General features: G+C 54.0%; 5 protein-coding genes across 5 annotated transcripts; 4 read left to right on the top strand and 1 right to left on the bottom strand.

Moving 5' to 3' along the window:
- Positions 1-246: 246 nt before the first annotated feature.
- On the top strand, positions 247-4,495 carry BX661DRAFT_176801 (armadillo-type protein). The gene is made up of 2 exons (XM_051534464.1): positions 247-436; positions 596-4,495. The coding sequence occupies exons 1-2, from the start codon at positions 329-331 to the stop codon at positions 4,298-4,300; spliced, it is 3,813 nt and encodes a 1,270-aa protein (XP_051394594.1). The 5' UTR covers positions 247-328; the 3' UTR covers positions 4,301-4,495.
- BX661DRAFT_176799 (uncharacterized protein) lies at positions 4,496-12,174 on the top strand. The gene has a single exon (XM_051534463.1). It carries the CDS (start codon positions 4,722-4,724, stop codon positions 11,994-11,996), a length of 7,275 nt encoding a protein of 2,424 aa, XP_051394593.1. The 5' UTR covers positions 4,496-4,721; the 3' UTR covers positions 11,997-12,174.
- On the top strand, positions 12,175-12,903 carry BX661DRAFT_176797 (uncharacterized protein). The gene has a single exon (XM_051534462.1). The coding sequence runs from the start codon at positions 12,215-12,217 to the stop codon at positions 12,833-12,835; it is 621 nt and encodes a 206-aa protein (XP_051394592.1). The 5' UTR covers positions 12,175-12,214; the 3' UTR covers positions 12,836-12,903.
- Positions 12,904-13,918, bottom strand: BX661DRAFT_176796 (UNC-50). Its single transcript, XM_051534461.1, has one exon. The coding sequence runs from the start codon at positions 13,435-13,437 to the stop codon at positions 12,952-12,954; it is 486 nt and encodes a 161-aa protein (XP_051394591.1). The 5' UTR covers positions 13,438-13,918; the 3' UTR covers positions 12,904-12,951.
- Positions 13,919-14,068: 150 nt separating this feature from the next.
- On the top strand, positions 14,069-14,807 carry BX661DRAFT_176795 (uncharacterized protein). Its single transcript, XM_051534460.1, has 2 exons — positions 14,069-14,238; positions 14,371-14,807. Exons 1-2 carry the CDS (start codon positions 14,191-14,193, stop codon positions 14,602-14,604), a joined length of 282 nt encoding a protein of 93 aa, XP_051394590.1. The 5' UTR covers positions 14,069-14,190; the 3' UTR covers positions 14,605-14,807.
- The last annotated feature ends 1,618 nt before the right edge of the window (positions 14,808-16,425 follow it).

Raw genomic sequence — 16,425 nt, 5'->3', positions numbered from 1 at the left:
TGCCATATTGGCCGCATAAATTGTAAGCGGCTCGATCAGAAAGAAATAGGAAAATACTGAATCGAATTAAATCGAATCAGCAACTCGTTTTCGCAAAATCAAAACGCGAAAAGTGCAAACACAGATGATTGGACAAAGCCCCTCAATTGAAATGCGTTGACGCGTTAAAAACGCGCACATCACACGCTTTTTTATTTTTTCGGAATAGTGCTTCGCGCAGCAATTTGTGCACCTCTTTCATTAGTTTTGCCTCTTCAAATTTTAAAATTAATCTTTCACTCCAATTAACTACTCTCTTAACTGAAAATACACTTTGCAGGCCGACAACATGACAGAAGAAAGCGGACCACAGGAGCTGAGCTTCCAGCCAAAGTTTTTCACAAACGCCTCGAACAAGAAGACTATCGCCAATAAGGATGTGTACACTCAGCTAAAGGTAACACGGGAGAAAACGCTCTGTTTTTTGGGGTTGCTACCGCTGCAGCAAGCCATACAGCAAAGTGATATAGCACCATCTCTCTTCACTCCTTACCTAGCGGTACCTGCATGCTAAACTTCTGTTACTGCTGCGTGTATTTTTTTGTTTGTCTTCTAGAAGCTGTCAAAGGAGCTCAACGGACTAGAGCAAGAGACAGCCAACACGCACTCGCTCGATGCGGTCACCCGCCAGCTGATTTCACCATCACTGCTCCGGCACAAAGAGTCCGGCGTAGTTGCGTACGTGTCCTGCTGCATAGCCGACATCCTGCGGCTATACGCACCCGAGGCGCCATACAACGACGGAGAGATCAAACAGATATTCAACGTATTCATCGATCAGCTCCATCTCTTAAGCAAAACCGAAGATCAATTTTTCCCGCTCCGAGAGTACCTGCTCACCAGCCTGGCCACAGTGCGCACGCCTGCCCTGGTTGCCATGCTCCCGGATGCCGAAGACATTATATCGCGGTTTTTCACCGTGCTCATTGGTGTTGTGAATCCGAGCTTGCCACACAGCCTTCATATGCAGATCCTGGACATATTGCAGCAGCTGCTGGAGGAACCAAAGACCGTGCCGCAGGACGTTATTGATGTGATTCTGCTGCAGTTCACCAAGAAGCGGCAGCAGGACAACCCGGCGGCGCACCAGCTGGCCAGCGATCTAGCCAACGGCACTTCTGACGTGCTGCAAAAGTACATTTACCAGTACTTCAACGATGTGATTGTCAGCGCGGCACAGCAGCGGGCCGGGCAAATGCAAGAGCAACAGGCTGATGGCGATGGCCAAGCGCAGCGTCGCATCTCTGGGTCGAGTAGTTCCCTGGACGACCTGCGGTCAGCGCACTACTTGATCCTGGAGCTGAACAAGTCGGCGCCAGGCACGCTGCTTAACGTTATTCCGCAGCTCGAGGAGGAGCTGAGCGTCGAGGATGTGGACATCCGCATTCTGGCAACCGGCGTTCTGGGCGAGATGTTTGCTGAAAAGGGATTCACGCTTGCCAAGCGCTACGAGTCGACATGGAAGGCGTGGAAAGGCCGTCGCGCAGATACTTTGCCGCTGGTGCGCATCCAGTGGGTAGAGCACGCAGTGTCGCTGTACCAGCATCAGCCGCAGTTGTCGCGTGAGCTCAACGACTATGTTGTGGAGAAGCTCTGCGATGTTGACGACAAGGTTCGCCAGGCCGCGTGTCGCTCACTGGGGCTGCTGGAGGTGACACAGGTCGTGCAGGCGGCCATCGGCGAGAACGTTGTCGACATGCTGGGCGAGCGGTGCAAGGACCGCAAGGCCGCCGTCAGGTCGGAGGCCATCATTGCACTGGCCAACATCTACAGCCAGATATACGAGGAGCTCGAGCAGGGGAATGCCGCGGCGCACAGCAAGTGGGGCAGCATTCCGTCCAAAATATTCATGCTGCGCTACATCAACGACCCGGACATTGACTCCAAGGTCGAGAGCATTCTGACGGGCGCGATCCTCAACTTTGCAAAAATCAAAGACGACCGGTCGCGGTGCCAGCGTCTGCTCGTGGTGTTCAACAGCCTGACAACCAAGGCGCGCAGCGGGTTTTACAGCTACATGCGGCGGCAGCGCGACATAATCAGTCTGACTGACGCGTTCCTAGACCTCTGCGAGAAACAGGACCAGGGCACTGCGGTCGACACAGAGGGTGCCACGGCTGACCAGCAGCTGCGCGTGCTGACCGTCAAGATCAGCGCTTGCTTCCCGGAGCGGGCCAAAGTGGAAAACGCGCTGGCGCAGCTCGCTGCCCTGCACGACAGTGAGGTGTACAGGGGCCTGCGCGCCACAATGGACGCGGAGAACGACATCAAGGCCGTGCGCAAACATCAGAAGAGCGCGTTGAAGAAGCTTTCGACACTGGCGCCCAACCTCCTCGACGCTACGGCGCCTCTGTGGAAGTGCGTGGGCCTGACCACCACCAACCGGGCACTAGTGCCATTTCTGATCGAGCACGCATCATCATCGGCAAACGCAATGGGCGCAAAGAGTGGCTCGCACGGGAAGCTCAGCGGTGCTGCGGGCGTTCTGGTGGGATACATCACGGACGTGTTTCCCGAGATGCTGCAGTTCAGCTCGGCAGAGCTGTTTGACGTGGACGAGCTGCGCACGGGCACGGTGGTGGCGACTGAGGAGAGGCTGGCATTGATGGTCAAGTTTGCCAAGGCCATTCCACGGTCCATACCTCATGACCCCGAGCTCGAAAGCCAGCTTGCCTTATTTGTGCGCTCAGGCGCGTCTGTGCGACAGGCAAAGTATTCGGCGTTCCTGGTGACGCAGATTGGGGGCGCCGAGGGCCTCTGCGCGGCGCTGACGGGCGACATGGTGGACAACCTGGACAACACTCATATCAAACGCCGCGCACCATCGTATGCGGCTCTTTCAAGGTTTGCGCAGTATGCGCCGGCGGCATTTGCGATTTACTCTGAGCGCATAAGCACGTACCTTGTGCAGAGCGTGCTGATGGGCGGCCAGGGGGAGATTGTGGGTGACGACGCCATGGAGGCGGACGACTGGGTAGCGCGCGATGCGCTCGGCGACGCTGCGCTGACCAAGATCTACGCCGTCAAGATCTTGACCAACTGGCTTGTGGGCATTGATCGCCAGACGCTGACGCGCGAGAGCGTGCAGACGGTTCTGGGGGCACTACGGCAGCTGGTGCGCAACGGAGGCGAGATCCGCCAGGACGGAAGCACTTCGGCGCTGGATCGCCAGCATCTGCTTTTGACCGCGGCCACGTGCATGCTCAAGCTTGCGTCCCTGGTGCACTTTGATAAGGTTCTCAACGTGTCCGACGTGCTCAGCCTATCTATGGTTGTCCAGCACCCATGCTACGAGGTGCGCTCGGCCATGCTATTGAAGAAGCTTGTGCCTGCGCTTGTCGCCCGGCGGATCCACGTGCGCTTCATCCCGGCGCTATTCCTGGTAGCTCATGATCCTGAGGCAGCTATGCGCGATAACGTGAAGCACGCTGTGGAGCTGCACCTGTCGCAGATCAGGCCCACACCCGGATCACCCTCGGTGGTTGAAGATAGTTTCTGCCGTATGCTGTTTACGCTGGCGCACCACCCAGACTGGGACGACTCGCAGATGGTTGATACCCTGGAGCTTTTCACACGGTACATCGAGTTCTACATCAGCTGCGTGTGTGCTGCGCAAAACGTCTCGCTTCTGTTCTGCTATGCAGGAGAAATCAAGGCGTATAAGAACAGATTGAGCACCGACCCTATGAACAGAGACACGCTCAATGACGTGTTCACCAAGCGGCTGTATGTGCTGAGCGAGCTGGCGCAGTATCTGCTGCGGGAAAAGAGCATTTCGTCTAATTGGCCGGTCAACGTGTATCCAGGTAAACTGTCGCTGCCTGCGGATATTTTTGAGCCGTTGTCGAGCGAGGACAAGGAGAATGCGCCGCGTAGCCAGCTGTTTTTGGACGCCGAGTTTATCCAGAGGCGTGCCAGGGCTCCGGCTGCGTCGAGGGCGAATGCTGCTGCTGCTAAGCGCAGTCGCTCGAGATCAAATGCCGCAGCCAATGCTAAGCGCTCAAAGAACGGCGCAGCCATCGTGAGCAATGCCGCGGGAGGGCAGACCATCAGATCCGAGAGCAAGAGCAAGAGCAAAAGCAAAAGCAAAAGCAAAAGCAAAAGCAAAAGCAAAAGCAAGGCCAGGGGCAAGCGGGCAGCTGCTGGCAGTGACAGCGATGACGATGAGGATGAGGACGATGTCAATATGGACAACAGCGAGGATGATATGGCCGAGGACGTCGAGATGTCCAGTGTGGCCGAAACCAGCGATGAAGAGTAATGGGTGCAATAACAAACCTTTATATTAACTGGTCTTGTATTGCCTAATAAAATTGATTATATTAAAGTGCATAAAGCCTGCGTTTTGATCACTTGCAGTGCAATGCACGTGTTTGCTTGAGCCGACTGGACGCGTGTGGTTCGCGACTCTAAAATACCCTGCTTTCTGTTTTTTTTATTTTTATTTTTCCCGAGACTTTGGAATTCCCGTCCAAAAAACAAAAACATTCAAGTTTCGACCTTCGACTTTACATTTTTCAATTCAATTCAATTTAAATTATCTCTAATTTTCTGTTACTCTTGCCCGCTTCGATACCTCTGCTTACCAACTCTCAAAAATTACCTTCACATTACACCCTGTACGTCGCTGAGTCCTCCCCCCACCTGCACCTCAGCAAACACCAATACAGTACTATAAATAAATGAGCGGCGCTGGCCAGCAGAACGTCTTTGGCATACCGTCGTCGTCGCGTGGACGGGGGCAAGGAGGTACGCGCGGGCGCGGGCGTGGGTACAACGGGAATTCCAGCTGGTCTGAGCGCAAGCAGCAGCAGCCGTTTGGCGGAGAGCCTGGCGACGACCAAAACTCACTAAATTCGTTTTTTCCCGGACAGGGCGAGGCAGAGGACCAGGGCAGCTACGTGAACAACCTCGAGGACAAGTACGAGGACGTACGGCAGATCGACGAAATTGACAGCAAGATGGGTTTCCCACGGCATCAGCAGGGGCCGGTGCGCCTCGGATGGCTGGTGAATATGCACGCGACCTCAGTGGTCGACGAGGAGCGCAGCTCGACAAAGGCCGCCGTAGACTTTTACTTTCTCGAACAGGACGGCGGCTCGTTCAAGTGCACGCTTCTGTACAGGCCGTACTTCTACGTCGTTTGCGTGGCGGGTACCGAGGGCGAGGTCGAGGAGTGGGCGGTGCGCAAGTTCGACCGGCTCGTGGACTACGTCGAGACCGTGGACCGCGAGGACCTGCGTATGGCCAATCATCTGACGGGGCGCAAGCGGCGGCTGGTTAAGCTGGGATTCCGCAATGTGCAAGACCTTATGTCTGTGCGCCGCGAGCTGCAACCGATTATGCGGCGGAACGAGAAGCGCAGCGACCTGGTGCACGCGTACGCGGAGGAGGGCGACGTGGGGATGCGCGATGTTGAGGACTCGATTCTAGAAATGCGCGAGTTCGACGTGCCCTACTACTTGCGCGTGGCCATCGACAAGAATATCCGCGTCGGGCTCTGGTACGACGTCACAGCGGAGGCGGGCGAGATCACATTGACGCGCCGCGAGGATCTCGTACAGCGAGCCGACCCGGTTGTGCTCGCGTTTGATATTGAGACAACCAAGCTGCCGCTCAAGTTCCCGGACGCCAATGTGGACATGATCATGATGATCTCGTACATGATCGACGCGCAGGGGTACCTGATCACCAACCGCGAGGTGGTGTCCGAGGACATTGAGGACTTTGACTATACGCCGACACCCGAGTTCCCTGGGCCCTTCATTATCTTCAACGAGCCTGACGAGGCAGCGGTCATCCGGCGGTTCTTTGAGCACATTCGCGAGGCCAAGCCCACAGTGCTGGCGACGTACAACGGCGACATGTTTGATTGGCCGTTTATTGATACGCGCGCGGCGCACTACGGTATGGTTTTGCGCGACGAGGTTGGCTGGTACCGCGACGAGGCCGACGAGTACAAGAGCCGCAGCTGCGTGCACATGGACTGCTTGCGGTGGGTCAAGCGCGACAGTTACCTTCCCGTCGGCAGCCAAGGCCTGAAGGCCGTGACAACGGCCAAGCTGGGCTACAACCCGATGGAGATTGACCCAGAGGACATGACACGGTTCGCCGCCGAGCAGCCACAGACGCTTGCGCAGTACTCCGTATCGGACGCCGTGGCCACATACTACCTGTACATGAAATACGTGAACCCGTTCATCTTCTCGCTATGCAACATTATCCCGCTGAACCCAGACGAGGTGCTGCGCAAGGGCTCGGGTACGCTGTGCGAGACGCTACTAATGGTCGAGGCATTCAATGCGGAGGTGGCTATCCCCAACAAGCACGCCGACCCGCCGGAGCGCTCGTGGGACGGGCACCTGATCGAGACCGAGACGTACGTCGGCGGCCACGTCGAGGCGCTGGAGGCTGGCGTCTTCCGCAAGGACATACCGATGCACTTCCGCGTCGACCCCGAGGGCGCGCAGCGGCTGCTCGACGAGCTGGACCGTGCATTGCAGTTCAGCATCGAGGTTGAGGGCAGGCTAAAGATGGAGGACATTGATAACTACGACGAGGTGCGGTCGCAGATCGCCGGGCGGCTAACAGACTTGCGCGATACACCCGTGCGCAGCGAGTCGCCCCTGCTGTACCATCTGGACGTGGCCGCTATGTACCCAAACATCATCCTGACCAACCGCCTGCAGCCCGACGCCATTGTCGATGAATCCGTATGCGCGTCCTGCGACTTTAACGTCCCTGGAAAGGACTGCGACCGCCGGATGCCATGGCTTTGGAGGGGAGAGTTCTTCCCGCCCAAGCGCAGCGAGGTCAACATGCTGCGCAACAAGCTGCACAGCGAGCTGTTTCCGCCCGACGCGCGCGCGCGCCCAGGCGCACCTCTGCGCACGTACGAGCAGCTGCCGGTGACCGAGCGCGCGGCCGAGCTGAAGCGCCGCGTAACAGACTACTCGAAGAAGGTGTATCACCGGCTGCGCGAGATCAAGGTCGAGGAGCGCGAGGCCATGATCTGCCAGCGCGAAAACCCGTTCTACATTGACACCGTGAGGAACTTTCGCGACCGCCGCTACGTCTACAAGGGCCTGCACAAGAAAGAGAAGCGCAAGCTGGACGACGCCATGGCTGCTGGCGATAGCACACTGGTGGATGCCAGTCGTAAGCTCATTGTGCTGTATGACTCGCTGCAGATGGCCCACAAGTGCATTCTTAATTCGTTTTACGGGTATGTTATGCGCAAGGGCGCGCGCTGGCACTCGCTGGAGATGGCCGGTGTCGTGTGTCTGACGGGCTCGCGCATTATCCAGATGGCGCGCCAGCGTGTCGAGCAGATGGGACGTCCGCTGGAGCTTGATACGGACGGCATTTGGTGTGCGCTGCCATGCACGTTCCCCGAAAACTACTCGTTCAAGCTGAAAGATGGCAAGGGATCGTTTGGTATCTCGTATCCTTGCACCATGTTGAACCACCTGGTCTTTGACAAGTTCACCAACCACCAGTACCAGGACTTGGTGAATACAGAGACGCACGCATATGAGACACACTCTGAGAACTCGATCTTCTTTGAGGTCGACGGCCCGTACCGCGCGATGATCCTGCCGTCGAGTAAGGAGGCGGACAAACTGTTGAAGAAGCGCTACGCCGTGTTCAACGACGACGGGTCTCTGGCAGAGCTCAAGGGATTCGAGGTCAAGCGCCGCGGTGAGCTCAAGCTGATCAAAATTTTCCAGTCGCAGATCTTCAAGGTGTTCCTTGAGGGCCGCACGCTGGACGAGTGCTATGGCTCCGTGGCCAAGGTCGCTGACCAATGGCTGGACATTCTCTTCAGCAAGGCGCGCGGGTTGCCGGACAACGAGCTGTTTGATCTGATTACGGAGAACCGCAGCATGAGTAAAGCGCTCGAGTCGTACGGCAGCATGAAGTCGACGTCGATCTGCACGGCGCGCAGGCTGGCCGAGTTCCTGGGTGACGAGATGGTCAAGGATAAGGGCCTGGCGTGCAAGTTTGTGATCTCGAAGCAGCCGCTCGACATGCCCGTGTCGGAGCGCGCCGTGCCAGTTGCCATTTTTTCGGCCGACCCAGCCACAAAGCGGCAGTTCCTGCGGCGCTGGCTGCGCGACCCGGCGCTCGAGGATGCCGATATCCGCGAGATCCTCGACTGGGACTATTACCTCGAGCGCTTCGGCAGCGTCATCCAGAAGCTCATCACCATTCCGGCGGCCATGCAGGGCGTGTCTAACCCGGTGCCGCGCATCCGTCATCCAGACTGGCTAGCCAAGCGAGTCAGCGCGGCGCTGAACAAGAACAAGCAGCGGCACATCACCGACGTGTTCAAGCGAGTGTCCAAGGAGGAGTATTTGCGGAAGGCCGCTGAGGAGGACTCGAAGATGGTCGTCGATCAAAGCGGCGACATGGAGGACTTTGGCATCCCTGGCATTAATAGTGGCGGCAGCAGCTCTAGCGCCATGTCTAAGCCCAAGACAGGCATGTTCCGCAAGGCTGCCAACAAGCGCAAGCGCGACCCCAGGGACACGTTGGAGGGCATTACCGAGCAGCTCGCTGATTTGGGCTTGGCGCCCGACCCGTCCGCGGGATATGCGCCATGGCTTGCGCACTCAAAGCAGGTCTGGGCGCTCAAACGCAAGCTGCGTGCGATGCGCATCAAGGCGATCGCGAATGGCGACAATCTGCCTGAAGACAGTCAGCAGGCGGCCGCCCAGGGACCGATGCCAGTGGGCCAGTTCTTCACACGCTCCCACGTGTCCCTGTCGCTTGGCGTCTGGCACGTGCTGCAGTGGACCGAGACGGACACCCCGGGAGAGCTTAAAGCGTGGGTGTGGATTGGCGGGCAGCTGCACGGCGTGCGCGTATCGGTACCGCGCACCCTGTATGTGACGTCGAACGTGCCGAGCCAGGAGATCTCCGGCAGCAAGTTTTTCGCCGAGGCCAAGTCCATGGTGCTCCCGCGTGCCAGCTACATACTGCAGTCGACGCATTTGTACAAGTGCGTTATGTCTGAAGCCGAGTACATTGGCTTTCAGAGCAGCTGGAGCTCGTTCTTTGCGCACCCCAGTATTGGTGGCGTGTACGAGACGGAGATTACGCCGATGGACCGAGCGCTGATCCAGCTTGGGGCTACGGCGTGGCTGGGCTCGGCTGCCAAGCTGCAGGGCGTCGGCCGCAGCATGACTGATGTTGTTTCGCTGGACGATCTGGAGACGAGGCGCAGCTCACTGACCCCCCCGCACGGCATTGCTAGCCAGATGTGGAGACCGCGCGACATTGCATACGCACTGCTCTACCATACCAGCTCGCAGGATGGCCGTCAATTCTTTTCCCTGGTCCTGCCCTACGCCGCGCGCGGCCACGTCTGGGTGGTCAACACCGGACAGCAGGCTGTGCAGCTGCAGATCCCTAATCTCGAGCGCCTGTATCGCGAGAGCTACGCCGCTGCGCGCGCTGCGCAGCTGGAGGCCCAGGGCGGCGGTGATAGCGGCGGCATTGGCATTGATGACGGTGCATTTTCGTATCCCGAGACGATCGAGTTTTCATCGCTGGCATTTTCGACCGCCCAGGCGGCTTACCGCTCGATCAACGCGGCGCTGGCCAAGTGCGTCGACGAGAAGCGCGGGCCCGTTATCCTTGCCTACCAGTCGCCGCAGCCCATCCGGCACCTACAGTCCAACATGCGGTCCCTCGCCGAGTTCCCGACGGTTGCCATGCCCGTGCACCAGGCCGACCGCACGCTGCCGGCCTTTGACTGGCAGCGCCACGCGTGCCGGCGCATGGTGGCCAGCCTGCTCAACTGCTCGCAGTGGGTGGACGAGCGCATAGCGCTGGCGCAATACGCTGACGTGCCGCTGGGCAACATTCCGGCGGATGCACCGCTGTTCCTCGCCGACGTGTTCTTTGCGCGCAAGCTCTCCTTGTCCAAGCACATTCTCTGGTGGTCGCCCAGCAGCAAACCCGATTTGGGCGGGCGGCAGGACGATGAGTTTTCCAACATGTCAGTTGACGGCGCCGATTTCTTGAGCGGCTTCTCGACATCCGTCGAGATCAACACGCCTGGGAGCTACAGCTCGACGTGCGCAGAGATTGAGCTTAAGGGGCTGGCGGTCAATACGATTCTCAAGGCGCCGTTGGTCAACGAGATTGAGGGTGCAATGGGCGTTTTTGGGTTTGACAGTATGACGGGCGACGCCACCCGCGAGGCCGCAGCTGTCCTGCTGGGCGACGACGACGCCGCCACCGGTCAGCCGAGTACTCTGGCATCCGCCACTGCCACGGCCAACAGCAGCGATGCGCCCAAGCACAAGAAGGGCAAGGGCGGCGCAGCTCCGGGCGGCAATTCCGCTGCGACCGCGCTTGCCAAGAACTCATGGCTTGCGACCTCCGGCGCTGAGGGCAACGTGCCTGTCACGACGTTCCAGCTCCTGCGGTCCTTGCTGCGTGGATGGTGCCAGGAGATCGAGGAGCGCCAGAACCCGTTTGCCGAAATGATGACCGAGCACTTCTACCGCTGGCTGACCCGCCCCAACTCACGCCTCTATGACCCAGCGCTTGCCTACCTTGTGCGCTCGCTCATGCGCAAGGTGTTTTTGCAGATGAAGGCTGAGTTCCGCAAGCTTGGCGCCAAGATCGTCTATGCCAATTTGGACAAGCTCATCATCACCACGGGCAAGTCATCTGTGCTCGCGGCCCAGGCGTCCATCGCGTACATTGCCAAGGCCATTGTTGAAAAACCTCTGTTCGAGAGCATATCGCTGGCGCCCTTGCAGTACTGGACCTTCTTGCTCTGGATGAATGCGTCTAACTATGGCGGAATCGTCACTCAGCAGCAGCAGGCCATTGTCGCAGCGGGCGACGGGGGTTCTGGCGCTGGCGGCGAGCCGCGCATTGAGATGCTGTGGAATATGAAGGAGTACTTGCCGCCGCTCGTGCAGAGCCAGTTTGAGCTCACCGTGGCTGAGTTCATATACAAGCTGGCCAGCTTTCACAGCCAGCTGCGCGCCAAGGCCCCGCATCTGGCGCACAGCAGCGCAGGCGGCGACGCCACTGGCTCCAGGCAGAACGAGGCCATCGAGGACATGGACTCTGATGACAACGAGGGCGGCGGCAGCAGCGTCCTGCGCAAGGCCAAGGGCAAGCCTGCGGCAGAGTCAACAACAGCAGTGAAGGGTTCGTTCTACAGGCGGCTGATTGGCCAGTACTTTACGCGCAAACTCCTCGAGGCCGTACCTGAGATCCGCGAAGCCTGCAGTTCAGCGCACTGCAACGACCCCAATGCCCAATTCCCGCGCCTGCCCGGATCCAAACTGCATCTGCCCAACTCCCAGGCGCAGGCAGCGCTGGAGTTTGTAAAGTACATTTCGACAGTGTTTTCGCTTGATGTGCCGGCGACCAACTTTGTGCGCGTCATGCGGCGTAATTTGCTGGCGCTTTTGGAGGTCGGCGAGTTTTCCGACGAGTCGCAGTTTGTCAACCCCTGCGAGCGCCTGGTGCTGGCCCGCGTTGTTTGCGATTTCTGCAATTTCTGCCGTGATATGGACTTTTGTCGCGACGCTGATCTCCTGCCCACCCAGGCAGTCTCCAGTGACAGCGACGGGGCCTCTGTGCAGTTCGCCGCGCCCGAGTGGCAGTGTCTGGGCTGCGGCAGCTCCTACGATCGGGTGCGTATCGAGGAGCGGCTCATTGAGCAGCTGCAGTCGCTCGTGTTGGCGTATCAGATGCAGGACTTGGTGTGCTCAAAATGCCGGCTGATGAAACAGGATAACTTTTCGCTGCAGTGTACTGGGTGCGCTGGCAAATACAAAACGGTTATGTCGGCGGATTCGCTGCGCGTGCAGATCGATGTCTATGCGGATGTTGCGGTGATGAATAGGCTGCCAATGTTGGTGGATTTGGCAAAGTGGGCGCAGGAGCATACGCGAGCGCCCGCTGCCAAGGTCAAGCACTGAGTGTAAAGGCTTTCGGTCTTTGGTTCTGTTTTTTGTTCGAATATGGACATTTTGCTCTCGCCCGGGTCTATTTCTTCTGACCTGCCCACAATACGGTCTTTGGCGTTGGGCAGTTTGTGCGTTTATAAATTTGAAGTGTTAAATTTTTACGCATTTATATATATAATTTTTTTTTGCTATTCGACTCGAATACATTATATTTATTGTTTGTCTTTAGAATGGCCATTACAGAAACCCACGACGCGCTGATTACCTATGATCTGGCATCGTACGCGCACCTGGATGCATGGAAGGCGAAGCCCAAGCTGTATCTCAATCGCTACTTTGCGCAGCACTATTACGCAGGCCCCGTATCCACCAAGAGAAAGCTCGAGGAGACTGACACAGACAAGGGCACACAAGCAGAGTCATCAACAGTAGAGTCACAAACGAAACCCAAGGAGTGGCAGTTTGTGTACATGGTACCCAACAAGCTCTGCGTTGTTGGCATCGCCAACCAACACCCTCTCCTGAATGCCAAGATGTGCGAGGAGATCGGCAATATTGTCAAGGTTGAATTTGCGGATAATGTCAAGAAGAGTGTCATAAAGGGGAAGGGGAAGAAGCAGTCGTTGCGGCTGATGCCTGAGACAAAGATTTGTACGATTTTTACGGATTCTGGGAAGGAGTTTGTTGTGCGGGCGGCTGTCAGGGGTACGTTGATGGAGTGGAACTCGGTGCTCGAGGAGGATCCGCAGCTCATTGTTAGATCTCCCGAAAAGGGCTTTTTGGTCATTATCAAGCCACCCACCGACGACGACAGCAAGATCCTGAGCGAGTGCGTTGCCGAGACTTACTAACTCAGGGGCTTTAAATTTTTGGTTTCAAGTTTCTTATTTGATTTTTTTCCAATCGAGCAATGTTCGTGTGCTTGGGCTTTGCATTAGTATTAGGTAACAGATATTCAAAATGTTTATCAGAAATAGTAATCGACCAAGTGGTGACTGAGGTTAAAGCCGAACAGCGAGGCCAGGTAGCCCAGGGCAATAACCGGGATAGTGTACAAGAAAAACTCCTGGTGGTGGAGAAACGGCAGGGCGTGGAAGCCCAAGTACGTGGTGAAAGCGTACGCCGACCCAGCAAGCGCAAACAGCGTGTTCCCCAGGAACAGCGAAATCCACGAGGTCTTCATCAGAACCGGTAAGAAGAAGAACTGCATGACGTATGCAAATACGAAAAGCGTGAAAAACGAGTTGCAGTGCACGTCGAATGCATACATCCACTCGACCTGCTGGTCCGCCACGTGCACGTTCTGGTGCCTTAAAAATCGATTAGCCACAAACCAAGTCGCTGTCGCCAGGAGCATGCCTACCAGAATATAATTGACCACAAGGAGTTGCACCAGAGAGCGGATGAACCCATTGACGCCCACGCCGTACACAACAGAGTAGGCAGCCGCCATGGCTATGATGCCAGCCACCTGCAGGATGATGAACGCAGGGTCGTCCCGCGCCCATTGGTTTTTTGTCTGCTTGTGATAGTATATGTTGCGGTACACGCGCTTTGGGCTGACCAAGAGGTAAAGCATCTGCCAGGAGGCAAATTCAAAGTCCAGCTGCCGCCAGTGGAACAGCCGCCGCCATAGTGCTGAACGATGAATGCGTGGGAAGCGCCGTCTAAATTTGGGCCGGACAATTCCACCTGGCAATACTGATGCCGACTCGCTCATTTTGTGTATGAAAATATGAATTTATTTGAAGAAAATTGAATATTATTATGAGACAAATTGTGGGAAAAAAGGAAACCCACCAAACCAGCACTCAACCAAACACCTCTTGTGGAGACCAATTGTGACCTACGAGCCTGTAAGAGTTATTGGAAGAAATGCAGAAATAATGTCGCTTCTCTATTATTAAATATAGTACAAAAGTAGAAAAGAGAGTGGTGCTTGCTGTTACAGGTCACGATATGCCCATGAATCCGTGGCCTTTTGTCTCTGATCGGCTCGAGCCGCCCTGGGGACTAAAGAATGAACAAAAATGGGTTGTACTAAAAATCCAAGCTTTTTTTATTTTTTGTGACGGCTATCTGTAATTTTTTTTGACTCTTTTGCAAACGAACCAGACCAACTTCAATTCAACCTTTTTTTCTGTTCTTCAATTCCGCCCTTGTTTTTATATACTTTTCTATTTTTTCATAAACCGACTTTACGAAAATGGCCGTCGACAAGAAGATTCCCAGCGAAGAAATCGTCAACGAGAAGGCAAGTGTTCATTGCAGTTGTGTAAAAAAAGGAAAACATTTACCTCTAAGCGACTTTTTCTTTTTTTTTTTAAAAAAAAAAATGACTAGACGTTAAATTGACTCACACCTTTATACCTCTTCATGTCTGTAGTTTGACCAGGCGACCGCCAACCTTTTGGTTAAGACCGGTCTTGGTCTGAGCGTCGGCATTGTTGCGTCGGCTCTTTTGTTTAAGCGGCGGATGTGGCCGGTCACCTTCTTTACTGGTGCCGGTGTTGGCGCTGCCTACGCTGATGCCCAGAGGATCTTTGATTCTGTCAGCACGCTCGGACGACCGGTTTCTGCCAACAACGCACCCAGCACAGAGTCAAAGAATGCTGCGTAGATTTGTTTACAGCGGATGATGAAGGAGTTATATATCGGGAGTATGTATAACCCAAGTTAGCAGTATAGGTTTTTTTGCTGTCTGCGGAGCATGGCGTATCGACTATGGAATATGGTTTCTGCTACGTTTGCACACTTTTTATTGAGCAAAATATATGCGCTAATAGCAGAAATTTAGCTTTGTGTCTTTAAAACGATTAATTGCGCGAGAGAACATGATGGGAAAATGAAGATGAATTTGTTGAAGTCGATGACCAAATACACAATACATGATTCATTGACATTGACATTGACATTGTATTGAGAGTCAACCGCACTATTTTGCCCATCATAATAATATATTGAAAGGTCTGACGACCAAGACTACTATAAAAATATTTGCACCAGTGGTGATACAAGATGTCTTTTGAAGGCCATCGATTCTGGGTAATATAATATTAAAATATATATTGACAAAACAACCATATAACAATTCTACTTGGCACTACAAGTCAATTGAAAGTAAACAGCACAGTATTATAGTGTTGTGATAATGGCCAAAGGGTAAACCAATAAATACAAACTAAACAGTTAAAAGGAATACTATTAAAAGGGTAATTAAATATTTATTAGAAAACTAAGGTATTCTCATCCTCGTGGTGGAAGCACCTTAGTACTTATCGGAGCTAAACTATGGTAATGTGTGCGGCATCTCCTGTACCCTCACACATGTATACAAACATCTAAAAAGGTGCTAATAGCAAAAAAATGCTATTTTAATGCACCTCGAAATTATATCGATTTCTGCTGATATCATTCCCTGGCAAAAACAGGTTCAACCATTAGCACCGTGTGGCTTCATAATCAATGTGATTAGATAAGGACATAGGGTGGTGTCCTGCATCTGTGCGAGCATACGGGTCTCAGCCCGGGTCTCAGCCCGGGTCACTGGCCTGGGTCGCGACCCTCCTAAGGGGTTCTCAACACACCTATAACAAAAACTATTCTAGGGGCTGTGTGGTTGGGTGTTCTTCAGACTTGGGTCTAATTGCCTGGCGGTAGAGGTTCCCAATAAGGTGTTAGTAAAATATTTTAAACCCGAGCACTCGATCTTCCAGCTAGAACGTCAATAGTGACTAGATGGCTACTGTGGATATTTTCCAACCAGCCGGCATGCTCGATGTATATGCTCATACCCATAGCTTGTAAAATTGAGAATACAATCTGTGCTCGGCCATATTTGTCATTTTTATCGTTTCAATCGATTTTTATAACTGGTTATATCATTTCCTATTTGTTTTATTTGTTTTCCGTTTTGTTTCTTTATTTGAAAATGGAGTATATCGATTTTTTTAAAGAGTTTCCACTGCTTCCGCCGCAAACACTGGATTCACTGGTGGCTGATGGATACATTGATATTGTTGAGGTAAAAAAAAACTTTTTTTTTATTGATTTAACAGCAAACGTGAATAATAACTTTAAAAAACACTAAATAACCAATAATGTAATTAAAATATATTTCTTTTGTTGTAAAAATATGAGTTTTGGAATAGGGTCTCCGAGTTCACGTTTGTATTGACGTTGGCTCGTCAGATGGTATATACTGCGTGGCTGCAATCAAAAGCTCACCCGAGGTTGAGCAGTACTTGGAGGAAAAAAGCCAGGAATTGAATACTCGGTTCAAACAATGCACATCTGCACTGTCGTTTGTGAAAGAATTGCAACACTCTTTGGTAAGATTATTTTCATATTTTTATATTTTATTTCAAATTCTGGGTAATAATGTTATAAATTGGCGATTTTTTGTTTAAGCAATTTTATTATGTTTTTGTATTGTTTTGTT

The sequence above is a fragment of the Kickxella alabastrina genome, assembly GCF_025024165.1.
Source record: "Kickxella alabastrina strain RSA 675 chromosome Unknown BX661scaffold_2, whole genome shotgun sequence".
Lineage (NCBI taxonomy): Eukaryota > Fungi > Kickxellomycota > Kickxellomycetes > Kickxellales > Kickxellaceae > Kickxella > Kickxella alabastrina.
Note: the sequence above shows the minus strand (reverse complement) of the source record. Positions and strands in the feature narration are given on the sequence as shown.

Bases quoted from the DNA above. Each gene is read 5' to 3' on its own strand.
- BX661DRAFT_176797 (XM_051534462.1), top strand. From the start codon at position 12,215: ATGGCCATTACAGAAACCCACGACGCGCTGATTACCTATGATCTGGCA.
- BX661DRAFT_176799 (XM_051534463.1), top strand. From the start codon at position 4,722: ATGAGCGGCGCTGGCCAGCAGAACGTCTTTGGCATACCGTCGTCGTCG.
- BX661DRAFT_176795 (XM_051534460.1), top strand. From the start codon at position 14,191: ATGGCCGTCGACAAGAAGATTCCCAGCGAAGAAATCGTCAACGAGAAG. The intron at 14,239-14,370 runs GCAAGTGTTCAT...TCATGTCTGTAG, and splicing joins AAGAAATCGTCAACGAGAAG to TTTGACCAGGCGACCGCCAA.
- BX661DRAFT_176801 (XM_051534464.1), top strand. From the start codon at position 329: ATGACAGAAGAAAGCGGACCACAGGAGCTGAGCTTCCAGCCAAAGTTT. The intron at 437-595 runs GTAACACGGGAG...TTTGTCTTCTAG, and splicing joins ATGTGTACACTCAGCTAAAG to AAGCTGTCAAAGGAGCTCAA.
- BX661DRAFT_176796 (XM_051534461.1), bottom strand. From the start codon at position 13,437: ATGGCGGCTGCCTACTCTGTTGTGTACGGCGTGGGCGTCAATGGGTTC.